Here is a 27,925-nt window from a genome sequence, read left to right as displayed (position 1 = left end):
CTGCTTCTGAAGTCAGATAATTACAGTTGTGTGCCACCAGACCAGCTCAGAGAACCCAGGCTTATTTATGTATGTGAGTAGGTCTGTGGGGTGGGGAGGAAGGAAGAGATGGAGCAGAGGAGAGACAGAAGGAAGAGGTGGAGGGACTGACTAGGAGGAACTGTGAAAAGCTCTTCTTCCTAAGAGACTGCCAACTAGTAAGAAAAGAAATGGTGACAGTTCAAATCAATATTCCAGTCATAACGGCAATAATGATTCCAGCATGGATCACCAGCAGAGGCTAAAGCAAGTGAGTGGGGTTTAGAAGAGAGGAAGCTTCCACAGTCCCGCTGGTCTGCCACAAATGACAACAGGAATGGGGCTGGCCATGATCACAGCTGGCCAAACTCTAATTTAGAGTGAAGAAACCTGACAGAGAACATCACTCCAACCAAGTGACCGCAGATTCTAACGTCATTAACAACACGACATGTGTCAGCTGCCATGACAGTCGGAGTGGATACAGCTTCACTTCTGTAGTATTCCTACGAAAAAGAATACGTCTAATCAAATCATGAGAAACTGCCTCAAACTGAGGAGCCAAGCTAAGGCCTAACTGACCAAAAATGGCAGTGTCAGCAAGAACATTAAGAGAGAGAGAACTTTCCTAGATTTGGAGAGCTATGAAACCTAAATATATTATCTTGTTGCAAAAACCAGAACTGCAGAGCCTGGTGGCCTCTATTACAGAGAGTTAGACTACCCTGTGACTTTTATAGGGATTCTAGGCTTCCATGAGGACAGACTTGACCTTAGGAAGCATACACCTCAGCATTCAGAGTAGAAAGAACCATGACAGTGAGTCTGTGAATGATTCCGGAAATGAACGGCAGGAACCGAACAAGAAACATGTTGGACTGGGAGGGAACACAGAGTTCTCTATACGGTCCCTAAAGCTTTTCTATCAACAGAAACACAAAAGGAGCTTCACATACACACAACTCTCACGCTGCAAACGACCCCTTGTCTCTAAAGCCCAGTGGACCGGGCAATCCTGAGCGCAAAGCCACGCCACTGCCCCCTTTCTTACCTTTCTAACAGATTGTGGATTGCTTTGAAGAGCAGCGTCCTACATTCATAGGAAAGGCCATTTTCCCAGAGTCCTTCTTCCACAACTGAAAAGAAACAAGAAAAAAGAAAAAAAAAAGAACCAGTAAAAAGGACATCCAAATAAAAAGAAACTTTGACACATTTTTCTAATGCAAAGTTAATGAACTAATTCAACGATTTCATCTTGATTACAGAGGGAACTGAAAGGGAAGGTAACTGCTGTCCCACCACAGGCTAAGGTGGGAATGAAGGAGAAGAGAATGGTCAGGAGCACAGCCCTCCCATCAGCCCTCACTCCGTCCTTCAGAACTGAGCCACCGTTAACACTCTCAAAGCGACTCTCCCAGGTCTCCGGAAGAAGAAATGTGAAGCATTTCTTCTTAAAAACAGCAAAGGTGTCATGAAGTTAACAGCTAGACCGAGGAGGCCACTCCCAAAAGTACCTGAATTATACACAGTTGTTTAATGAAAATACATCTAGATGGAATTATAAAGAATTTGGACAGATTGCTAAAAATTAATTCTTGCTACACTATTAAATTGCTTCCTGGACTTATAATTTTATAAACACTTAACATCTGAGGGAAACAGCATGCTTGCTTTGAAGTAAGTTATGCCATGGACCCACAAGTAACTCCAAAAGAATCCAATGCCCATGAAGTCCTAAAATTCTTTTTTTTCTTTTCCTAACTGTATATTGGGGGCGGAGGAGATCAAAAGAGATAATTTCCTCTTAAGTTAAATTAGCTTGACTTAAGATCGGGGGGGGGGGGGGGGGGGGAGAGGCACTTGGGAGACAGAGGCAGGTAGAATCTCTTTGAGACTCAAGGCAGCAGCGAGCACTTCATCCTATTTGATGCTGAGGTTCAGGGCAGTGTTGGATGTGGTGAGGCAGCTAGACTATGGAGTGGGTTTGGGTTCTCATGAATGAGAGGGAAACCTACAGACTGAGGACCATGGCAATGGTCACAAAGTGGGCAGGAACACCTTCACAAGCCCTACAAACCATTCAGTGATAAATACAACATTTTAAATCTAGACCCCAAGCTTCCCAATTAAATATTAGTTTGGTATGAATAGAAAAATAGGCGGAAAACTGGTTCATAGGCTATCTTTATCAATTTAAACTCTTTTGGTATCAGAAGATAAGGCACAAGAAACCAAATAGGTCTGTAGAGTAAATGAGTGGGAAGTGTCAATCAAAGGATTCCTAGACGCAAACACTCCCCTCTGCTGTTTGAAGGGTTACAGCCAAACTAAGAACAGTAACTAAAGTAAGCGCTGCCGCAGCTACTGTGTGCAGACACACACTCTTGGCACCTGGTCACTTCACTGGGGTTGTAAAGCTAAACTCAGAATCTGTTTCAAGTGCTGTCGCTTAGCTCCTTTAATATCCTCATTCAGATAAACTGTAAAAATACAGAAATTATTCTATAAAGGAAATTTTAAATAGCAATTATCACTGCTTAGTGTCTAAATAGTCAAGATCTTCAGTTTATAACTTTTCCCAACTTTTAAAACATTGCATCTTGCAGAATTAATATGCTTCTTTAAAAGAAAGGCCATATAAGAGGTTCCAAGTGTCCATGTGACAAAACATCAAAGTAGCAAACACTCAGTGGCTTGGAGTTTCTCAGCAGACACTGATCTGTTCCATAAGCAAAACTAGTGATGGGGAGATGCTGGAGAGGGTGGGGAAGACAGCCAGCCAGCAGCACTCAGCTCCTGCATCCATCCTCACCCTGCGAAGGGTCTAAACCAGAATGCTTTCAAAGAATACAGGTTCCCTCTGAGCTGTGATACATAAGTCTCTTTAATGTATCACACTGCAGCAACAGCTGAACGAACGAACGTCTACACATCAGAAACACTCTTCCTCCCCACTGCTTTTTAACCTCAGGCATCAGAACTCCTGAAACCTATTATCTAGAACATTGAGTTCAGTGAGCACATTGGCCGCTGCAAACACTGGAGGAGGAGGGGCACCAGTGGGAAACAAATCCTCATTCAGCCACTAAAACTACTGAAAAGGAAATTGTGTTCAAACCCCACAAACGCAAACTGACTAAGAAGCAAGGCTCAGGAGAGGACTGTCCCTTGTTAGATTGGCTGTGACACGTGGCTAAGGAGACACGGATCTAAAGGGAGGCCCCCTTTGTCTTTGTTTTCAACTGTGCTGTTCAATGCATAAAACTGTAATTAAAAACTAAAACTTTCCAATTCTCACCTCTACTCCCTGACAACGGTAAAATAAGCAGACACTGCAATAAGACAGCACCAATTTCACGATGGACTGTACCAAATAATACTTGAGATAGACAATTTCTGACATATCTGATTTCTTAAAAAATTGACTTAACAAAAAATTGAGTAACAAAGTAGCATAGTGTCAGATTAATTCTGAAATATAGCATCATACCCATAAAAAATCCAATTACACACAGTATCATTGACTGATCACCATTTTGCTGTCATTGATTGCCTTGTAAAATCTATTGGAAGTCATTAATAACTAAATGGACTTATTTATATCAAATCCAACGCACTCAGTACACTGCTCTCTCTTGAACTGCTCATGGCTGTAGAACATTTGGGTTGACTTAGCAAATCTATATCAGAAATGCATTTAGCTTTTCCACTGTCAATTCATCAGTCAGCTAAGGACCAGAGGATGGAGTATCAGAACGCAGACACGGAAGTGCTGTTTGCTCTGACCTATTTACAACGTTAAAGGACTGCAACCCTGATCATGCTCAGCAGACAGAAGCGTGGCTGTAACGTGCCATTTTTACCAGGCTAACGTTTTCCTAAGGAGTCTCTAACAGCATGGGTCCTCTGCCAGTTGCAGGATAACCAGAATTTTAATGAAGGTTTCTGCTCAGCACTGGCAGCTGAGACATGACCCACGTTAGCATTTCAATGGATCACAGGACTCATGTAAAGCCAGTAAATTTTCTACTAAGGAGGTCAGAGAATTCGATTTCTGGATACACTGAGCAAGACCTTCTGAAGATAGCTGTACAGAAAACAGCCCCATGTTGCTGAGATTGCTCACACTGAAAGAGAAATCATCAAGTGTGGCACTGACTTCCCAAATCCAAGCTTACCCCATTCACCACTCTTCTCAAGCATTTTAGAATGACAATTAGCATTTTATTCCTATGCTCTTAATATACTCAAAAATAAATGGACAAAGGTCTGGAAGGGCATCTCCAGCTTGGCAGTGACCTCTGGCTCCTGGGAAAGCGGTCTTCACCTCACTGTAAACTCCAGGCTTCCTTTGTGAGCACGCGTTACTGCTACTTAAACTCTTAAGGCTGGTATTTATTAAACAGCTACATGTTCCGAAATTACAAAGGATGATCATGAGATATAAATTAAATGTGGTTTTTTTTTTTTTATTTTTATTTTTGAGCAGAGTCTCACAGTATACCCCAGACTAGCCTCAAACTCATGACAATCCTCTGGCTTCAGCTTCCAGAGTTCTAGGATTACAGGTATAAGCTATTGTTCTAGGCACCAAGAAATGTTCAATGTTAATGAAAACCATGCATATGGCTGATATATGATGTACACATAAAACATACGCACATTATATAGCACATACATGTATATGATACACACACATATGATTCAGTTATGGCATTCTCACTTAAATCCATCAAAGCTTTATATAAACTTCCTCTAAGATGGTCTCATGTTAGTCAAGAAGACTCAACCTTTGGGTTTCAATGCTGTTCTCAACATTGAACATTTCTTATTCCCTTCCACTCTTGAGAGGCAACATGTTTTGAAATGTAAACATATACTCCCGGCATGCTACTAAAAGTCTGACGGGACAGGCCCCAAATGCCCCTTACACTAAAGCCCCAACAGTTGTCTGCCCCTGCTATCACAGTGAGTGATCCTCCCAGCTGCAACTCTCTGAAATGCAGCTGTCTTCTTGGCATTCTCCCCAGCCCCCACCCAGCCAGCATTTCTGTTCTTGCTGCAGTAACCTTACAGAGCCTTTTACAGGAGGCTTAGCCCTGGCAGAGGGCACTCTCTGGCGTGACCACGAGAACATGGAAACACGATTCATTAGACACGCCTGGGGTGACAACAATGGTGCCGCCGCCGCTTCTTGCTGCCTTTCATTTCGCACATCAGCCTGAGACTAATGCATTCTCGTTACCCACCAAGCACGTTTACAGACAGGGGAAACTGTAATCACCTCTGATTAAGAGACAGCAGATTTTCCTCTATGAGCCGCCAGCCACAGTGACATAGTAATTATTTTGTAACTGACAGGTTAAAACAGCAAATGTAGTAAAAATAACACCGGGGGAGGGGGGGGGGTTGGAGCAGGAAGAAGAGAGAAGAAAAGGGAGAAGGAAAGAGAAAGACAGACAGACAACTTGAACTCCACACAGAAGGTTTTCTGAGACCTCAGTCTGCTTGCTCTACATGTCTTGTCTCCTCCACCTGACAGATGGCACTGTGGCAGTCTCATGAAGTACACACACCCTACCTGTTCATTTCTTGGTCGCTTTTTAGCTAATTATTGCTGCCCTTTCTTTTTCTGCTTCTCTCCCCGACAGTCTAGGACGCTGACAGCGGTGTTCAACTCCTTCATCTCCCCCTGCTATGAGATCCTTTTCCTGCACTTTCTTTCAGCTAGTTTTCATTTGTAACACACTGCTCCAAGCTTCCTATTTTAACGTGGTTTTTAAAAATACTCTTTTGAAGAAAAACAAGAGTGCAGAATAACTCCATCACTTGGCCCAGCGTGCAATCACTAGCAAAGGTTCCAGCTGTGAGAGCAGAGGCCCTTGACAGCAAGTGCAGGCCATTCTGCCACAGCACTTCCAGAAGTGAACATCCCTCACACTCATGGGGCTGCACCTTCTGTGAGACCAAGTGTGCATGTTGGCAACCATAATTTGTACAAAGACCAGTAGTTAAGAACAAAGCATTTGTCAGGTGTAGAAATGAGTCTAGTTAAAATAGTGGAAAGTAGCATTTTAAAAACACTCTAGTCTCTTTCTTTAGGCCTCCTATAACATAACTGTAGTTTCCATTAAGAATGTGCTATACAGCAAAAAGAGTTCACACGTGTGAAGAGTGCAGAGAACACAAAACAGATCCTGGAAAGAGAAGAGAAAAGACAAGCAAATACCGAATTTGAAACGTGAAACAACTTCAGGGGCTGGCGAGTCAGCGCAGTGGTTAAGAGTGCTTGCTGTCCTTGCAGAGGACCCAGGATGGTCGGTCACAACCATCTCCAGCTCCCTGACACTCATGCAGTGTGTATTTATACACATCAATAAATCTAAAACCAAGTATTACTAACAATCAATTGTAAAAACAGATTGGTAAAGCTGGATGGAGTACTAAGGAAGCAGGCACGGGGCCCTGGTTCAATTACCAGTGCTTGACCTCCTCCCTCCTCCCTCGTCCTTCCTCCCTCATCCTTCCTCCCTCATCCCAAGCACACACACTAAAAAGTTTCATGGGGGTAAGGAGGGGGATAAAGGGTAAGAAAAACCAAACATTCCTGTTTCTGACAATCCAGCAAAATGTTTGAACAACTTTACACTGTTACATTGTTTTGGACATGAGCCCACCAAGGTCAGAGACTAAAGCACCACAGCCTATCTCTAACAAGCTGTTAAATGGACCTCAAGTCAATGCTGAGGGGCCTAAGTGCTATTAATACCCAGAATCAACCAAGACAACACAATTTATACTCTTTACATATCCAAGACTCCTCTCCTTTACTTTGTCCCTTTATACTGTATACAATCATAAACATCTCCCCCCACCCCGCAAAAAAAAAAAACTAATCAAATTATTTTTATAAGCTTGTTTGAGAAAAATAAAATCAATTATCAGTAATCTAATATGATGCCACAGCATTCTCTCTCTCTCTCTCTCTCTCTCTCTCTCTCTCTCTCTCTCTCTCAATACTTCAGTTTACACGTATTCTAGCAACTGGAATCCTGGGTGTTTGGCTTCCATGTGTACTCTGGTTACTATCAAAACTCTTAGCAGAATCCAATTATTATTCTTCACCTTCAAAGCAGAGTGTGTAGCTCTCCCATTGAGTTAGTCTATTTTCTGTTATCAAAACAAAATACCTTGAGTTGAATAATTATGAAGAAGATGGGTTTCCTTACCTCATAGATTTTGAGGCAGAAAGTCCTCCTGACTTCATCATGTCAAGGAGGCAGAGACAAGGACGACAAGAGAACAGTAGCCAAAGAGATTAGTCTTGCTCCTTCACAATGCCTTCCTTTCAAGAGATGAGGCCCTGAGACCTGTTCTCCTGGAAGGGGATGCTCACCTAACTGCCTCCCACTGCACCCAGCACACCTCACACTACCATACCAAGGACCACAATCCAATACTGGAACACTTAGCCTGCACTCAGCAGATCCAACCTCCATGCACACATCTTCAAAACAAGCCTGTGGTTTCTCTTCTTTTTCCTCTCTCAGTGGCTCAGGCTAGCCCAAACTCAAAATCCTGCCTCACCCTCCATAGGACTGAATTACAGGCTCTGTGCAGCCAAGTGTGCCCTCAGTTACAGCTTCATCCATTACAAATCATGAAATTCTACAGACGTTTATAAGGACTAACCACTGAGGCACCCACAAGAGGATTTACATGAAGAATATACAAGCAGTGGATTTACCAGGCACTGGAATAGCCAGGACTAGAAAGCAGACAGAGGCCAGCACTACCAGCTCTACTCTTCTGTTGGAGTCATGCACACTGTGAGTCTTTCTAGCTCCAGCAAGGCACGGCTATAATAAAAGCTGCGCTGTGTTGACAGCTTTTAGGACAGACTCAATGATTTCCAGTGTTTCAGGGCTAGTCCCTGAAACAATCTCATCAAACACAACACAAACCAATACTACAGTTAAATTGGTATTTGATGGGCTAGCCTTGAATCTACATATCATTTAAAATGGATTTTTCATGCAGAAAAAAATGTATTTACCAAATAATTAGCTCATTATTATCCTGTCAATCACATGATGAAATTTTCTGTCAATTGATATATGACATTAATTCTTCATTCCATGTTTTAAAAAGTAGCTATTATAAAGTACACCAATCAAGAAGTACCTCATTAGTGCTGACTATTTTACCTGAACCAATCAGGAAGCTTTTAAGTTCACTATAATATGTAATAGGGACCAGATCAGGTTGGTGAATAATTCATTTATTTTGCATACAACTTTCCTTAAATTTTTAAACTTTAATCAACTGTACTTCAAAAAGCAAAGAACTCCACACGGGAGAATCCAACCTGCCAGGGAGAGCTGCCCGCCGAGCTGCCCACACCCTAACTGCAGTGACCATCATCCACAGTGCCAACCCAACTGCTCGAAGCCCTTAGCTACAGGCCCCTGACTAAAACATGGCTCATCCACAGAGCTCACTCACTTGAACTTTAACAAAGCAAGCAGACAAGAAAGGAGAGGAAGGAACGCAATAAGCAAGAAGGCGGACACTTGGGACCGGGCCTGCCTCCCTGGACCACAGTTGGACTTCTACTCCCTCTGCTGACTGGTTCCAATCGCACGCACACACGCGCGCGCGCGCGCACACACACGCGCCTAACCCAATCCCCTCTCAGCAGCCCTTCACCTTCACTCACTTTCTCAACAATGGCTTTGCCACAAATGGTGAGAACTATGTGTCCGCACTTCTCACTATCTGAAAGGGACAAGTCAATCTGTGTTGACACAAAATCTTCCACTAAGAAAAAATACTGTGTCCCCCCTCCCCCCCCCAAAAAAAAAACACTCAAAGAGAACAAAAGCAAGAAGATCAGATCTGTGTTATTCAGCTGTATGCACAGAAGTGTGCATGTCCATGTGCTGGGCCAGGTGGAGCTCAACACACGCTCTACCACAGAGCTACATCTCCTGAGTGAGTCTCCTAAACAGACAACTTTAAATGATGAGATTTCAATCCCAAGAAGACACTTTTGTGAGTGGAGCCACTAACTCTTCACCCTCTTCCCTACACATTACTGATTCTAGTTATCAATTCTATGGGCTATTATTCTATCAATGAGGATATAGTGTCACTATCAACTCACAATGTCCCATCAATCTTGGTCATCATGGTTGGAAAACATCAGTAGTACTGGCTGATGAGATTTCAATCCATATTCCATGCTGCTGTGACATTGTATCAGTAAGAATATGTATGTGCCTGTCCCCTCCTGTGAGGTAACAAACCTAAGGCCAAAGCATTTGCTACAAGCCACATCCACCAAAGTTCAGGACCTTTGAATTCTCCTTTTTTGGGGTTGGGGTGGAGGGGAGAGAGATAAGATAGATGGATGGATGGATGGATGGATGGATGGATGGATGGATGGATGGATGGATGGATGGATGACAGACAAACCGACAGGAAAACACTGTAGAATCATAACTCAAGAATTTCTGCAGTTTACCCGACTGTCTTCCCAATTAGCATCAGTAATTATCCTCAAGTATCTCAAGCTTATTCATTTACATTAAATGTTTGTGGCTCTCCAATATTTTAAAAGCTGAATTTGTGGTCTTTAATCCAGCATAACTTAGACACGTCTGAGTCGACTCTAAACTCTCCTCGGCAGTACTTAAAGATCCACTTTCTGGACTGCACAACATTCTCAACAGGACACTTTGGAGGTAGACTGCAAGCTCTCCCCTTTCAGTAGAACTGCTTTAAACAGGTGAGGAGATGAAACTGAAAGATCCCGGCTGCCCTCACACCATATTCTTCCATCTGCCCTGCCCACCCTGCCCCAATTCACCCTAGCAGCCAGAAACTGCCCCTCCCACAGGCAGTTCTGCATAAACAGACAGGAAAGACATTACCTTCAGGGTCCTTACCCAAAGCTCAACCCCATTAAGCACCACAGTAGTGCTTTCTCCATAGGATCTTAGAGACAGCATGAGAGGTTCTGGTACCATGGGCAACACTGCTTTTCCAATGTAACAGCTGTTTCCTTCTGAATTCCCAAAAAAAGTCCAAACACTGTTTATTAATTATAAAACTCAATCAATCTATGTCTTTAAAACAACCTGACCAAAATTTTCCAGGTGCCAGGATGTTTTGATACTCTGAAACCTCATTCTCCAGAAAATAAGTACCTCTGATAACACATCTACTTTTTCTGAAATTATCAATGAGCAGGTAATATCATTAAAACTGAAAGGCCATTTTAAAAGTCAAGATTATTGCCAGGTGCCTCATGCCTTTAATCCCAGCACTCGGGAGGCAGAAGCAAGTGAATCTCTGTGAGTTCGAGGCAAGCCTGGTCTACAGAGTGAGTTCCAGGACAGCCAGGACTGTTACACAGAGAAACCTTGTCTTGAAAAGAAAACAAAACAACAAGTCAAGATTGTCAAAAGGCCAGAAAGGTGTTTCTAGAAAGAATGATAAACAGCTTGGAAGCCTGGTTCTCACACTGAGCCAGAGCACTGGGTGGGCGTGGCAGCAGACGGAAGCTCCCTGCTTGGCCCTAGTGGGCTAGTTGCGGGGCAGGACAAGACACTGACCATCAGTGAGTGCTGAAGTCCTCCAGCAGACAATGCAAGCCACAGGGGCATTCATTCTGTGTGGCTGCACACAGTCCTTTACCAGTCTAGAGCTGCTGAATGTATGAGGACTGCTTCACAACACAAGCTCTCTAAGTTCCTAAGCCATTTTTAAAAACTCACAAACTAGACAAGGCAAGAAATAACCCGAAAAATAAACAGGAAAGAGTAAATGCACCTGATATTTAACATGTAATTTTTCACTTAACCATATGTGAAAAACATGTATTATCCAAATGCTGGAGGCTTACACAAACACTTAAAAAGCATCTCTTGGGGGTTCCCTTTGCAGGTCTTACAACCCAAGCAACGCTGAAAGTGCAGTTGCCTTGTGCACCTGACTGTACACCAAATGACAAAAGCATCCACTCTCCCGTTGTCATCCCCCAAAATGTCTGTAGACAATGCCAAGTGTCCCTGGGACACAGAACCCCCGCTTGAGACACACTGGAGAGAGGCTGAAGGTGCACTCACTCAATCCTACTGGGCATTTTAGAGGAAAAGAGGAATTATTAGGAAAGAGAATTTTTTCTTTGTGGAAATTATCCATAAAATAAACATAATCTGTATATGCAAGTAATAAGCATATTACTTGCAAAAGAAAGATGCTATCTCAAAATCCCATGGCTATACCTGCAGGCTGCATAGGGAACTAGAAAGGTAACCACCATCAGCCTAAACAAATAAGCTTCACTCTCCCACAGAGAAAAATGCAGGGCTCTGCCACAGCACTGTGTACAAGCTGATGTCACGTCCACAAAATCCTCATCAGACAGACTGCCTTGAGCTGGGCACTGCATTATGTAATTATCAACGTTAACAAACACTTTGAAACTGTGGGGTTTAAGGTTAAGAACTTCATTTTTCTACATGTACAGGTAAGTACATGTGCATGTGTTCACTCAAAGTCCCAATGTCACATTTAGAAAGATCAGCACCAAAACAAGTATTATCCTGTTCTTTCATTCAGGCATGTTCCTTTATTCACATGTCTCTGGAACTGCCAAATTCACTCATGGCACTGGATAGGCTCCGTCTGTCATTTTGCAGTATATCTGGTGTAATGCTACTATGAAAGTCCAAAACATGAAATCTCTGGGGGAAAAAAATGCTCTTTTAGGATATCACATAGCAGTAGCATTTTGAGATGCCCTGTAGTCAAACTAAACATGCTATTTACACAGAGAATGTGGTTTCTTGCAGCCAGCTTTGTCTGGGCTTCATTACCTGCCAAGAGAGAAGGGGAGAGTAACCACGCTTGAAGGGATGGGCTGCTACACAGTTGCAACCAGGAAAAAAACTTCAACTAGAAATGCTTGAAAAGCATCCATAAGTGTGATTTCCACTGATCATCCACGCATAAAAAGCAGAATCCCTGCAAATCTCACAGAAAGAGCATAGTAAAGTAGCATAAATTCTCACAACTGAGAGGCAACAAGCATTCAAAGCCATAACCAGTTTCTGGCAGGTTCCACAATATCTGTCTCTCTTTTAGCACATGAGCAGCCTTTAATTTCAGGTGTCCACAGTGCATCTATAAACACAGTTCTACCTTGTCAGTCATGGCTGAGCATCCCTCTCTTCTCATTCTTAGGACAACACACACTAACCCTTGGTCACTGTGGAGCCCAGATCCTGACAGTCAAGACCCCTGTAAAGACGGCATGACTGCAGACTAAGCTGGTCCACAGCGCCTGTGGTGCCCTGGCTCCCTGGATACCTAGGCACCCAATCACTCTGCATGCTGCTTCTTTTAATACAACACTGTCACTCTCTCTTATCAAGTGCTAACACTGTTTATTCCTCCTTCTGAGTCTAGGTGGCTCCATGTGACTGCCTCAACAAGAAAGAGTATAACAGATTTGACAGTAGCAGTCTTCAAGTCTGGAACCTAAAAAACTGTCAGGAGGTTCACTCCTGGAACACAGCCATGCAAAAAGAGACTGAGACCACATGGAGAAGCAGCATGTGCTGAATTCCTGAGCTGGTTCAGCTGACATCCCAGGCAACAGTTCATCAACTGCTAACCGTGTAAGTGAGGACATCTTCCAAAGAGGCCAGACCCAGCCATGGTGTCTGTCTGGTGGAGCAGAGATGGTCGGAGATGGTCTGCAATGCCTATCTGAAGAGCATAACAGAGTAACTGTGCTTGCTACTCGGTGTCCACATTAGATGACACTCATCTAGCACAAGGGTTTACCTCTGGTGACAAATCACTGAGACAGCAGTAACAAGTGGCAGTTGGATAGCTGCACCTTTTAAACATACACAGTTCCATTGCTGAGCATAATGTAAACAAAGACATAGGCGCTCTGTAATTTTACAATATGACACAAGACATCTTCGTGAGAAATATCACAATAGACAAGATACTAGGATATCAGCTCTGATACTAACTGGCTCTGGGCTTTAATTCACACACCTCTACTCCAGGGACTAAAACACCAGCATGGAACAAGAAGCATCTTCACAGAAAACAGGGTTAGTTGTCTAGTCAGGGTTCTGTTGCTGCGAAGAGACACCATCACCACAACAACTCTTAAAAAGAAAAACATTTAACTGGGTGGCTTACAGTTGAAAGGTTCAGTCCACTATCATCATGGTGGGACATGGTGGCACACAGGCAGTCATGGTGCTGGAGAAGGAGCTGAGTCCTACATTTTGATCCCCAGGCAAAAGGAAGTGAACTAAACTAGGCATAACGAGTATAGGAGACCTCAAAGCCCACCCCTAGAGTGACACACTTCCTCCAGCAAGGCCACACCTCTAATAGTGCCACTCCCTTTGGGGGTCCATTTTCTTTCAAACCACCACATTTAATTACAATAGTAGCAATAACACCTTTACCTACATACACTGCACCTGTATTAGATGTAGGAAGGGGAGCAGTGGCAGCCTGAGATACTACTAGATAAGGCCGTTTAAAGACCAAGCTCAAATTCCTCAACAACACACCTACTTAGCAACAGGCTTCTGTCTCTTTCTGTTGAAAAGGGGATCCATGGATGCTTCAACTAAGGAGCAGGGTAAAAGTCACACCATGTCAACTCTAGGCTGGGTCACAAAGGCTATCCTAGAGCCCTAATAATATATGTAGTCACTCTGGGGCCACTACCCTGAAATGAATCTCTCAACCACAATGCCAGCTCACTCCCATCTGTGACTAAACGCATCTCTGGGTAGTTTTAACATCCAGACATTCAACAGCACTTGTTCCACAAGATAAGACAAGACGATCTTCCCTACCCTTTCCTCATCTGTCATCTAAGAGAGCCTATGAACATCATCAAATGGTTGTGACTTGTGCCACTAAGTTTAAAGCAACTTGTTGTTTATCAATGAAACATACTCAGAGGAAGATCACTATGGAGAAGTAGCTCTGGTTCTGAGACTCAATGCTACCAACGAGCTAGGTGGATAGGAAAGGCCGCCCAAAGCGGAAAGCCTCAAGAGCAAGGTCCGAGGCAGAAAGGAACTATGGGGTAGAATTAATGACATGTACACCGGCTGCTATGAGTTCGGAAGCCTTCTGAGCTGTTCAGAAATGGTTTTCACCACCACCACCACCCCCGAAGAGCCCTTGCTATGCTCAGGTCAGTTTTTCAGAGACGCCTGGCTGCTGTGGCTCCGACACTCAACCAGGCTGCTGCACTAGGAGGCTACCCCTCCTCTAGGCATACACGCACTGCTCCTCCAAAGCACTTACATGTTGTGTTGCTACAAAGTGAGCTCATCGGAATGACTTCCTCACAACTGAATACAACCACAGCTTCAGTGTCCACACTGGCCAATGCACACCAGCCACAGTACAACAGCCAGGACAAAATGAAACCCTTGCTTCTAGGTAGACTGCATTTAAGTATATACATGCAAGTAAAGACTGGGGAGTGCACTTTGTACATTGTATTTATTATAGTTTTGTTTGTGTTTTCCCTATAAAACAATGTGGTATAATCACATGGTAGCTATAAACATAAGGCATTAACTCCAAATTAATGGTGGTCAAGTCTCTGAAGCCCAAACACAGTAAATGTTTTTAAGCAATAGTGAATATGACTTAGTGGCCCCCTAGCATCACAGTACACATTAAGTGCACACTTGCATGAATATTTTATTTCTGGAGCAAAGTTCAGATCGGGCAGGTGAAGTATGAGAATCACTTCACGTTAGAAGACAACCAAGGTGAAGGCCAGCAAACGAGTGAGGGCTGCTGAAGTACTGTTGGGGACAATGCTTGCCTTCTCAAGGCGTCCGTCTCTGCAGGTTCTCACTCCAGTACTGCTTCCTATGAGGACACCTCAAGCTATTAAGCCCAACTCCTTGGAGAATCTCAAGCAGCAGATGCCATCAACACTCCTCCACATCCTCCCACATGGCTGAAGAGCCTGGCCTGAGTGGGAAATGCCAATGGCAGTGATATGAATAAGAACTATTCTCTTAGGAGGTGGACACACGAAAATCTTCACTTTATGATAAGGAAATTAAGGCAATAAATTGTGTGGTCTTCTCTAAAGTTAACAAAACAATGACCTAGAATAAAGGAACTGATCCATTTGAGGACAACAATGTTAACAAAATTCTAGGCCTTTCAAAGTTCCAATCTGAACCTCCAGGCATACGAAAGCCAGGAAAAAATTCTCAGGAACCCCAAATCCCAGTTAAAAAAAAAAAAAAAACCCAAGGAGAAGAACTCAAGAAGCTGTTACTAGCCCCACCCCCACCCCAGGATACTGCCAAATGCAATGGAGACAGAGAGACAAGCCTGCACCCAGTAGGCCTGCTCCACCTCCACTGGGTCAGAGGAGTTCTCTGGCCGCGGGCAGCTCCTACAGGCTTCCTTGTCCAAGGTAACTGACTTTAAATAAGAGCCTGAAAAATGCTGGATGCCAAACTATGAAGGTGGGGCAAATAAACACAAATATTATTTAAATTCTCTACTTGTTGAAAGATAGAATGGTCTAATTTATCCACAAAATAAACTTTCTAAAACACTAATTCTCTAGCTATTTACAGCCTAAACGTAAAAGTACTCCCATCACTTACTGGGAGCTGATGCAGCCCACCCTACAGGAGAGGGTGGACTGGTGCTGAAGCCTGACAGGAACAGGAAGGACCCACGGATCTCCTGGGTGGTCCCTGGGAGTCTCCCTGCAAACTCTGGGCCAGGAGAAGCAGAGGGGAGCTGGAAAGCACACCAAGCTCCTTGTCTTTTAACTGGTTCCATCCAGCTCTGGAGTTTTATGACTTCAGTGGGTGGCGAGCGGAGCTGACTTCCCACAATACTTGTTGTGGCCATCAGGTCAGCTCTGGGGAAGCTCAAGTAAGGTAAATCTGACCTTCGTAAGCCATAACTCCTCGAAATCATCTGCCATACTGTGCCCAGTAGAGCAGAAATGTCAAGGAAAACTGACTAGATGGCAGTGAACAGGATGAAGCAGCACATTGTGTTCTGTTTCACTTAAACAAGAATTCTGAACCCGAGATGGAGGGACTTTGCCATAAATCACATCTCTGACTCCAGATGTTTTCCTAGTATTTAAAAGAGGAGAAAGGTGTTTTAAAATCAGATCATCTCTGAAAGTTTCTTCTACCCTTAACTGCAGGAATGCCAAGCCATTAACACATGAGGTTAAGGGCAGCACCAGAAACTATTGTGTAAGTAGAGATACAGCCACAGTGACTCCCACCTAATCACAAGGACAGGCAGCCACGGCTTCTGGTGAAACATGGAGCTTTCATCAGGAAAACCAAGTATCAAGAACATCATCCCTAGAGAATGTTTCTCCAACTTTAACTATGACAACATCTCAAAGGTTGGGGGGGGGGGGACATAAGTAAATGTACAGTGTCTTTCACTGCCCTGTTGGCATGCATTGACTCCCAAGGGGATTTGGTGATAATGATGACGATCTGGAGGCAGACTGTACTTAGCAACAAACAGTTTTAATGTAGATGCTCCATCTTGAAAATAGGGGTTATCACATTCTCTAGAGAAAACACTGCCTTTCAAAATTCAGTATAGTAACACAAACAGGGCTCGTCAAATTCATCACCTAACCTCAGAACCAAAAAGCTGTTATATTTACCTCTTCTGTTTTTCTGTCTCCCAATATTGAGATCAAAGGTATATGCCACCAAGCCTGACCTAGTACCTTTTTATTAAGACAAAGGATGAGGGCTGAGGCTGGAGAGATGCTCTGGCTGTTCTTACAGAGGATCCTAGTTCCCAGCACACACACGGCAGCTCACAACTATCTTTCACTCCAATCCAGGGGCCTCAGAACCCTCTTTTGGCCTCTACAGGCACCACGCATGCATGTACGCGCGCGCGCGCGCGCACACACACACACACACACACACACACACACACACACACACACAAACATCCATACATATAAAATAAAATTTAAAAAAATGAAAAAGTTGGGTGGTGGTAGCACATGCATTTAATCTCAGCATTTAGGAGCCAGAAGCAGGAAGATCTCTGAGAGTTTCAGACCACCCTGGTCTATAAAAGTGAATTCCAGGACAGACTGTTACATAGAGAAACCTTGTTTCAAAAAACCAAAAATCAACAACAACAAAATTTAAAGATTAAATAACTCTTGTACAGTTGTTATGAAATGTTATTCTGAAAAATATTTTCCAAATTGATATTAAACTCTTTAGTAATAGGAAAAATGTCTTCCATTTGTTTTGTTTTATTTCATGAGGGCCCAGGAAAGAGTATTAAATTTGGTGAGTATGTTCTACTTGCTAAATAGACAGACCTTAAACCCTGACAGCCTTCACTGGCAAAGAGGGTATCTATGGCTTTTCTACATATGCTTTTTAGGTGATGTTTTGTTGTGGTGTTTGTTTGTTTGTTTGTTTGTTTTGAGGGGGTGGGTTTAAAGACAGGGTTTTTCCGTGTAGTTTTGGCTCCTGTCCTGGATCTCGCTCTATAGACCAGGCTGGCCTCGAACTCACAGAGATCCGTCTGGCTCTGCCTCCCGAGTACTGGGATTTTAGGCGTGTGCAACCACCGCCTGGCTGCTGTTTGTTTTTTGAGATAGCGTCTCTCTATGTAAACCAAGCTAACTTGGCCTTGCATTCACAGAGACCCTCCTCTGTGACCAGCCTCTGCTTCCAGAGTGCTGGGATCATGTCAGACCATGCCCAGATGAAGTATACTTTCCAATTCCACTGGAAACAAAATGAGCTTGCAAAGGAAAACCTGCATACCATGAGTAAACCTGCCTATTTCCCAGTGTCCTCACCAGAGCACTGACAGTCTAGTCCCTATCACTGCTCACAGTGTAGCTTAGATGGCAGTAACTGAAGACAATGGTTTCCTGCTTCACTTCAAAGCTGCATGCCAAATGTCCAGAATGTTCCTCAAGGCACACAGAGCACCTCATGAGGCTCTATTGAACCCTTCTGCAGGCTTGGGCTGGCATTCTTGCTTCTTATACAAGTTACATTTAAGCCAGGAGTGATGGTGTGCACCTTTAGTCCCAGCACTCAGGAGGCAGAGCAGGCGGATCTCTATGAGTTCAAGGCCAGCCTGGTCTACAGAATGAGTTCCAGGACAGTCGGGGCTATAAAAAGAGAAAGCCTGTCTCAAAAGAAAATGAAATAAAACAAAACAAAAAACCCACAAGTGACTTAGAACTAACTAGAGAGTGAGTGAGAGGGCCAGTGGCAGGCATGTGGTACAGGCTCGTCCCTCTGAGATATGGCTTGAGATAATATGAGATCAGCTTCCTGTGAAGGGCATGTCTTGAGATGGATAGCAAACCCTCCCATTCAACACTAACCTACTGGTAAAAGGACCCAGAAACAGACAAGCACAAAAGGCGGTCCAGAATGTACCCCTCGAGAGCAATCAGTCTTCCGTCCAGAGAGGCATCTCCCACACAGTGCTAGAGACCTTCCACTGCATTTCCACAGGAATGCGGCTCTGGCAGTCACCACAGTCCAGCCCGTCCCCTCCAGACGCTGTTCTGCTGTTAATCCACAGGCTCTGTTTACAGACAGCAAGGCCTGCTGTCCTGTTTGCTTCCCTCATCTGCTAACTGTTTGCTTGTTTATTATGTGTTGTTTTAATTCTGTCTTCTACCCATCAGAACATAATAACCATGAGAATAGAGGGACAATAGGACTGATCAAAACAAATACATATCCAATGAACTTAATCTAATAGAGATCAAGATGCCAATAAAATTAATCTTCAACTCACAACCCTATTTCTATACAATTCAATTAACATGTTAAGTATCCATACAGGAGCCTAATATGAAGGCAATTAAATAAACCTCAATTAATTTGTTAACATTCTGTATTCAAGCCACTATCAAGGCTGGATGGCCAGCTGTAATCACATACATGAAAGGCTGCAAACATTAGGTGGCAGTAGTACACTATATTATATTCCTCATTTTTTTATTTGTAGAAATTTGACCTATAAAAATAGGATACACAAATAGCTTTACATATAAAAATACAAATGGCATGATATGAAAACAAAATATATAAATAAAATTATCCCTTAGTAACCAGGTTTTCCAAACTATAATTTCTATAAAAAGAAAAATAATGACTGAATAGTACCAGTAAATGTGGCAAATTTTCTGTGCATTTCTCCAGGTTTTGCTTCAGCCTTACTCTCTCACTGTACATCAAGATGAGAACACACTGCTTCTCATCCCTGACACATGCACCCGCACGGAAGCCACATGTCCCTTACTAACACCATCGTGCCTGCTCTTCCCGCCGGTTCTTCCCAGCCCAGCTGATCTCAGTGTGGGAGGCAGAGGGTTTCTGCATTCCTCTACTCAGAACTGTCTCCGGACACCCAGCCATCCCACTTCGCCCCTTATGCTCCCTAAGTTAGACAGACAGTCCGAGTGAGGTCCCTCACCTTCCCGCAGCCTCTACAGATGCAGTCCTCTTCCTGAAGAGCTTAGAGTGCTTTGTGTCTACCTTGAAGGTGACTTTTCTCGGGCTACTCAAACATTTAGAACAGCAACCACACTCCCCTGCGCTTCACTCTCCACATCACCAGCTAACACATGACATACTTCATACCCTATGGCTGACTTCTTTATTATCTCCCCTCCTAGAGCTTAAAATCCACAAATCAGGTTCAGACTTTCTTTAAACAGTGCCTGGCAAACAGTGGCACTCAAATAGTTCCTCTTATCAAACAAGTACATATAGAAACAGGGTTGCAGCTGCTTGAGGCTAGCCAGACACATGGCTACAGGAGTTAGTTTAAGAGTGGTCAGAGCTTCAAAACAAGACCCTGCTTCAAGGGGAAAAAAAACAAAAGTCTAGTATTAACTTGTTGCCTTTTTTTAAGGTCAAGTATGCACAATTCAGGCGTGTGTACATAAAAACAAAACTACACTTCCAAATCAATGTTCATTTGAATTAAGCCTGTTAATGTGTTCATCACATGCTGGAATAGTCTGTTTTCTGAAATAAGAACTATCTTTTCAGTGTCTTTACTGGGGTTCGTCTGTCTGTGGAGGAGGGTCTCGTGTAGCCCAGGCTGGCCTCCCTATCCGACTAAGATGACATTTTATCCTAGCTCGGCATCTCCCTCCAAGGTGCTGGAAAGATTCTGTGTGCACCAGCACGACTGGCCTCTGGTACCTAAGGCTGGAAGCCAGGACCCTGTGCACGCAGGCAAGCCCTCTACCAACTGCACTACATTTCCAAGACAAGAGACTGAAGATAAACTTAATGAAGGCTGTTTTCCTTCTCTTCTGGTGTCAAATGAGGAAGGCCAGGAAGTCCTCTGCCACACCAACGTTCACTACAAGTAAAGCCATCATGCCTGAAATGCACATGAGGCATGAAATGCAACCTAAAACTTCTTCTTGGTCACAGGGTAAGTAAAAGGCAATGATGAGCAGAGCAGAGGAAGCAGGCATGCTCCTTTCCTGAGCGTCTCTGTGGATGGCTATGAATGGGTGCACCCCAACACCTCATCTGTATTCACCAACTGGAACTCAGAACTCTGCTCCACCACCGGACCCATGCTCTAAGTCAGCCTGTTCAGGCTTCCGTGTGTCCTCAGGAGTTGATGGTGCTAACACAGTCTACACTTCCCCCTTGGGACTGATCCATGTGCATGATTCTCTGGGACATATTTCCTCTAAAATACTTAACCAAGTGATGCATTAAGTGATTTCTGTGGCCTCCGTTAGATTCATAAACATCATCACACACAAAGAGAAGGGCTGGAGGCAGGGAAAACAAACTACAGGCAGACAGGGCAAGGAGAGGCCAGGACATTTTGGTTCTCTTGTCTCTCTTGAGGGCTGGCCACAAATGGTTTCTTAAAGTTAAAAATACTAAAGCTTGTGTGCCTATACAAAGACCATTTTCAAGCACGAAAAGAATCAGAGTGACTTGCACCTTTATAAAAAAGGGTTATTGATTGGTTCACAGAGACCACACACATATACCTCCTTTCAACTCCCAATTATTTAGCCAATGCTGCCGAAGTTAATAGAAGCCAGGTGGCTGCATAGAGCAGGGGAGCCCGCACACACGAGGTCATCTTTGCCTGCTCTCCCTCTGCTGTTGGGTTCCAAGCACAGCACACAAAGATGCCTGTTTGATGCTCTTGGTAGCTCATTGCCACAAGGGTCCCACGCTCCACTCAGCCATGCTCATACCAACACTGCAGGGCTACCTCTAAAATAACACCTAGCACTAACCTTACTGACACTTAAACCAGAGGCAGCAACACCAAGGACCATCACAGTCTTACCTGCTGAGAATGCAGACTCAGTGGCCCAGTCACCTACTTTTTCCTCTGCTGTTCCTCACTGTCATGAAAACACTGGAGGTGACTTACGCTGCCCTTTCTTCTAGAATCCTGGGTGATTATCCTTGTCCCAAATCTATTTCCTAACACAAGGTTTCCCATAATGAAAGCACCTATCCCAAAACACGGGAGTTTTGTTCAAAGCATCTTCAGTATAAATTCTCTGTGCTAGTATCAAATTTAACTAAACACTCAATTAGGACATCTTTCACCAAGAATGAACACTGTAGTAGTCCCCTTATTTGAAGAGGATACAAACCATCTAAGAGACGGTTCACAGTTCAAGTATATTCACAAACACAATATAGTGTGTTTCATGCTACAGCACGCTCACGTGTGCGTGTGCGTGTGCATGTGCATATGTGTGTGTGTGTGTGTGTATAAAATTTATAATTAAGAACAGATTACAAACAAAAACTAAATAGGTTGCCTATCCTTTATCAGAAATGCTTGGAAACACAAGTGTTTCTGATTTCAGAGTTTTATGGATATGTACATAGATTTTACATGCTGAACACCTCCAGGGTTCATCAGATTAGGGATGCTCAACCTGTAATAAAATACAACTATAGCACCTTTTAGGGCCATTATTAAATAAAATTGAGTCCTTTGAACATAAGCATTTCAATACCTTCTAAGTTGAATAGTGAGCAGATAATACACACACTATGATTACACTCAGCAAAAGGTGATCTATCATTGGCAACACAGGATCTCATCACCCTACTCAGGACAACATGTGGTTTAAAACCAGCAAACATTGCTGTGGGGTGTCGTTCTGTATGCTGTGAATATGTGTGGCTCCCACTAGATAATAAAAAAAAAAAGCTGTTTTGGCCTATGGTTAGAAAGTTTGCAGCCAGGTGAGAAATCCAAGCAGAGAGAGAGAGAAGGGTAGAGTCGAGGGAGACGCCAGCCCACTGCAGAAGGAGCAACAAGATGCCAGCAGACAGGTAACGCCACACCATATAGCAACATATAGATGAATAGGAATGGGTTAATTTAAGATGAAAGAGCATAGTCCACACAATTTGTAATTAATATAAGCCTCTCAGTGATTATTTTACAAGTGGCTTTGGGACTGCTGGTGGGAGAGATCAGTCCAGACCACGGGGCAGGGCAGGACCAGAGAAACTTCCCACTACAAAACATGGCCGGGTGGAGGTGGCGCACGCCTTTAATCCCAGCACTCAGGAGGCAGAGGCAGGCAGATCTCTGAGTTTGATGTCAGTCTGGTCTACAGAGTGAGTTCCAGGACAGCCAGGGCTGTACAGAGAAACCCTGTCTCAAAAACCCAATAATAACAACAACAACAAACTTAGCAAACATCTATTTCTAGAATGATCCACTTAACTTTAAGACTACAGTTAGCCAAAGGTGACTGGGAAGTCAGGAACATGCAGTAAAGAGAGGACAGCAGTTGGGTCCCTGAAGCCCTAGTTGCTTCCTGGAAGATTTTCAAGGATTAACAAAGGCTTAATCACTAACAGAGGCGCTTCAAAGCAGTGTCTCTGGCAGAAGTAAATGTTCCATGGGAGCTCGTGGGCTTTGCTTTTCTTAAACTAAATAGTCTGTGCACTGAGCCTGCAGTGGTCTCTCTGCATATGTTCACACAGCTAAGGTTTGGTAACTCACCACACAAACCATCGGCCTCTCCACCCTAAGACTTCAGCTGCGCCCAGCACTACAGCAGCCTTCCCGTCCCATGGCTACTCCACTGACTCTACACCACTTCCCAAGGAATATGACTGTCACAGTACATCAGTTCCTAATTCAGCTCCTTTCCCTGTCAAGGTTTCTCAGCATCCCTCCCTTGAGATGGGTGTGACATCCAACAGGGCAGCCAGGCTTCTAAGAGACACACTGCCACCCAGAGGAGACAGAGGGTTCAGCTTTTCTACGCCTGGTGTTTAACAGACACTGTCACTGTCAACCAGACTCATGGCAGTTCTACATGGCACGTTGGGACCCTGAACACACAGTTGTGATATTCATCTCCATACACATCACTGTACACTCTTTTTGTTGTTTTGCTTTTCAAGACAGGGTTTCTCTGTGTAGCCCTGGCTGTCCGAGAACTCATTATGTAGACCAGGCTGGCCTCACAGAGATCTGCCTGCCTCTGCTTCCTGAGTGCTGAGATTAAAGGTGTGTGCCACCACCGCCCACTTATAAAGGCCACTCCAGTCTGAGGACCGTGCTCTATCCTTCTGCTCCATGGCTGCTGTAGATCATGGCATACAGCATCTCCCTGTTAGTCTATGCAGACTCAGGTACAAAAATACCACTTCTCTACATAAAGTAAAACGTTTTATCAGCATGTTCCACACACTGTGCCATCCCTAAATAATATTTTAAAAAAAACAGAATTATTTTCTATTTCTGGAAAGAAAGCTTTAAAACTTGGCTGGTAATAAAATTTTAAAATCTTGATAGCATGCTCTAAATAGTCTTGGCTCAAGAAAAATGGGAAAGTCTAAATGTAGACAAGAAGGGAAACAAATATTTTTCGATACAAGAAAGACAAGTACCTTTCAAATGCTTCTGTTAGGATGACTATGTGTGAGGAGGTACTAGAGACGTGAGAATAAGCACAGCTCAAGGCCAGAGAAGACATGCATGGACCTGCCCACATAAGCAGTCCATCAACTGCAAACTCAAAGTACTCAGATAGGGTTGTACCAAGCTGCAGTACGACCATCCACACAGCATCTGCACTGCACCGGGGATCTGTACTGCACCTGGGATCTGAAGTCACACAGAGATAATCAAGTACACCAGAGTCTTGGGCATTCTTGGGTTTGGGTGTTCACGTGGGCATCCTGGAGCACCCTGCAGTACCCAGAATGAATACATGTTCATTTAACTGACAGACAAAAAGGACTAGCAATGCAAACTCTGAGCGTCTAAGCGTCACTAGTCCAGTGTACTAGTTAGCTTGGTTATGATGAAAACTCAGATCATCAACTCAAGGTGCATCAAAGCTTTGCTCTTCTGTTCCAAGAGGAAAAGCTGCGCTGTAAAACACTGATAGCATTTCTTTTAATACTAAAAAAAAAAAATGACTTGGCTTGCTACACTTGGCAATGTACTAGCAGGATCATATCCAAACTAAGAATCTCCTGTTCCGTGCCAAATAAATATAATATTGAGTCTGAAACACAGAGAAATCACCAAGTAGTTACATACCATTATAGTCTTCACAGCATAACTTATCAGTAACAATAAAAAGTAAAACAACTGATTCAGTTGTTATTAGCCTTGCCAAGAAGCAATCACTTTTAAAGGGTGTGTTCATACCATACCCATAAAGACGCCTGCAGGCCAAAGCTGTCCCTGGCTTCCAGCGTACCACAAGAAGGCGGCTGCTGGCGAGCACCTCTGCTACAGCAAGCCTTGCCAGCACCAGCCATCAACTCCACCAGCTTTCTCTACACAATCCTATCTGCAGAAGAGCCGAACTACAAGGCTATTCTTCTGCAAAAGTAACGAAGAACTTCCATTTCTTATATGAATTCTTATAATGTCCAACTGTTTTCATACTTTGAGTATGCACTGATTTTGTAGTTACAGAATTGTTTTTAAAATGTGATTCCTTGATGGAAGAAACTACCTCATTAGTAGTAGTAGTTTGAGATAAAGCAATTATTAAACGGACTATTAAAAGATGGGCTTATTCTAAGCAGCTGACAATGATCTGAATGTTAGTCCCATGTTTCCATGTGTTCATAAATACCACAATGTGTGCATATACTCATTCATTCATATCAAAGTTCAGAAGAATACAATTTTAGTGAAATCCAATCATTCCTGACTTTTCATTGCACGCAAACAATTCTCAAACATTCTCTCTACTGCTCTAGTTTACAGATCGTTGTGGACGTATACAAGATCACATTTAAATGAATTACGGAACTGACGCTGGTCTTCATAACCATATCACTATACTATCAAATGGCTCAGAAAGAGGAAAGAGTCTGGAAAGGCACCGTTTCACCCTCTATGCTGAAAACTTGTTAACTTGTCGAGGTCGGGAAAAGTCCCTTACTTTGATTTTTGTGTCTTTTGAAAGAAGAACGGTGAAGGGGGGTCCACGCTTGTACCCTTTGCCCTGGGTGTGTGTGGAGTGCTCTCTGAACACTTGTCTGTTCTCTGTGCTCCCACCCAGCAACCTGACCTCTGCGGCGCTTCACCCCACACCCCACATTCTCTGACTTTGCTGTCTGCTGTGTGGCATGTGTGGAAGAGCTGCCCAGCCCCCACCCGGTGTCCACTCCACCACGTTTTCCAGAACTCTCCTCAGAGTCCGTGGTTAGAGGTGAGTTAACCCTCACTCACTTCTGACTCGCCTTTGTCTGAAGAGCTCTATTATTTCTGTTGGCTTAAAGTAGTCAACAAATGGGTGATTAGCTCTACCTTGCACATCTTTGGGGGTTTGTTTACTTTTATTTTCTAATCCTCATTTACAAGGAGGACTGGGCCTCATAAATACCAGCCTGGACTGTGGCCAAAAGGTCAGCTTGTACTCAACAAGCAATTAACATAAAGAAGATGTCCATCGGCATCTGTGAGAAGTTTTCCACCTCACCGCCCAGTCCTGCAGCGTGACCAGGCCATGAGAAGTGCCTAAGTATCGAGGACAGGAAGGGGAGCTAAGGAATGCTCAGGGACACAGGTGACAAAACCAGAACAAACAGCAGAACAAAGGCACCGAGAACACTTGAACTAGACATGGAAACTGGCTGCAGAGGACTGGAACTATTACAGGGAATACCGAAGAGGAAAGAGAGCCAGCTCCCACACACATTCCCTGATCTCAACATGCATGGTGTGGCATGCATGCACACACAGACAAATAAAGGTAGTTAATTGACAAGTTAGAGAGAACGGACTGACGACAGAAGTGATGGAATGGACGGCTCCATTCCCTCATATTAGGCTGTATCTAAGACAGCCCCAAGTTCATGTGTGTAAGGAAGGCACACATGTCAAAAGGGCAGCTCCAACTGCAAGAAACTCTGCAGAGACTTAATTGGAATCGGAGCTGACGTGGAGATCACCGCGATACCAATATGGCCCTAAGCCAAGTCTCTTTTCTGGCTGACCATGCAGCCTGTGTCACCAGACATTAACTTCACACATCGTGCAAGAAGCCACCAAGTGTCTAGTCCTCTCCTGTCTGCCGAAGGCCAGAACTTACCTTCCCTTGCAGGAGGCCAGCGCATCAAAATACATTTCATTACAACAGAGTCTCAGAAGGCAAATTCAAGCCAGCAGAAAACACACCATTTCCACCCTTCCTTCCAGTTAACATCTAGATCTCGTCATCATTTTGGAAAGCCGCATTTCTAGAAAGAACTGAGTTAGGACGCCTTCAACTCTCCAAACTGGCATTCCCAATCTCCCACCATCAGACCCGAGCTTCCCTGCTGGATGCTACCTGCAACTCCGCCGGAATCCTGTGGCCCCTGGCCATGACCTCCACACAGCTCAGGTGCACATTTCTAAGCCTGGGCGTTCTTTTCCTGACCCGTGCTGTCCTCCACTGGCAACACACTACCTGAAACCTCTGTGGGATTCCTGCATTACTGCTGGAAGCTGAGGCTGGAGAAAGCTAAGCCCTGAACTGTCTGTCAATAGAGGCCTCCTCCTTCCTAGTCATGGGATCTCCGGCTACCCCGCCCCCAATTCTGTAGTACACTCACTGGTCCTTCTTCCCAAGGGGACCTACTGGACCTCAGTTCTGAGGGGCAGACAAGTACAGAATCTCCCCAGTGGGAAGAAGCAGCTGTCTCTCTCAGCACTGTGGCCGGCCTCTATCTCACCCCTCAGGTTTATCTTATCACCTACTGTTCAGAGAAAACCAGTCACAGAGAATCTCAGAGGCCTCTGTTTCAACTTCAGTTTAAACAGGTTTGCAACAACCAAAATCTCTAAAGGGAAATATTTAGCTACTGAAAAGAAATGTGTTTAAGGTCTTCATGAAGAAGTCCACTTTCAAAGATAACTGGTTCAGATCAAAGATGTCCTAACGTAGAAATGTCAGAACTGTGAAATGCTGTAATAAAAATATTTCATGTCCTATCTTTCCATTGCTTCCTTGATGAAAAGGTATTTTAAATCCAGGCATGATGATGCATACCTTTAATTCCAGTGCTTGGGAGGCAGAGGTAGCCCTCTCTGTGAGTTCCAAGCCAGTCTGGTCTATACAGCAGGTTCCAAGACAGCCAGATCTGGAAACCTCTTTTCAAAATGAAACCCTATCTCAAAAAAAAAAAAAAATTTAAAAAAGGTACCATCAAGAAATTCTATCAGCAAAGGTCAGAATGGCCATACTAGATCTAATAATGAGTATGTGTACCGGAACTCCTTTGTCTCGCTGACTGGAATTGTACTCCTTTGTCAACTCTTTAATGCATGGCCTTCA

The 27,925-nt window shown here is 43.8% G+C and overlaps 1 protein-coding gene across 6 annotated transcripts in view; it reads right to left on the bottom strand.

Annotated features, from left to right (window-relative positions):
- The window catches only part of Med13l (mediator complex subunit 13L), a 230,795-nt gene that overhangs the window by 102,964 nt on the left and 99,906 nt on the right, over positions 1 to 27,925 (bottom strand). For 5 of the 6 annotated variants that reach the window (XM_076561227.1, XM_015997298.2, XM_076561225.1 and 2 more), the window contains exon 3: positions 1,070 to 1,154. The exons of the other annotated variant lie outside the window; for it this stretch is intronic. In XM_076561227.1, coding sequence (XP_076417342.1) covers positions 1,070 to 1,154 — 85 coding nt within the window. The remainder of the gene's footprint in view (positions 1 to 1,069; positions 1,155 to 27,925) is intronic. 6 annotated transcript variants of the gene reach the window in all.

This window comes from Peromyscus maniculatus, chromosome 23, assembly GCF_049852395.1.
Source record: "Peromyscus maniculatus bairdii isolate BWxNUB_F1_BW_parent chromosome 23, HU_Pman_BW_mat_3.1, whole genome shotgun sequence".
Lineage (NCBI taxonomy): Eukaryota > Metazoa > Chordata > Mammalia > Rodentia > Cricetidae > Peromyscus > Peromyscus maniculatus.
The sequence above is the reverse complement of the archived record's forward strand: the minus strand, read 5'-3'. Positions and strand labels throughout refer to the sequence as shown.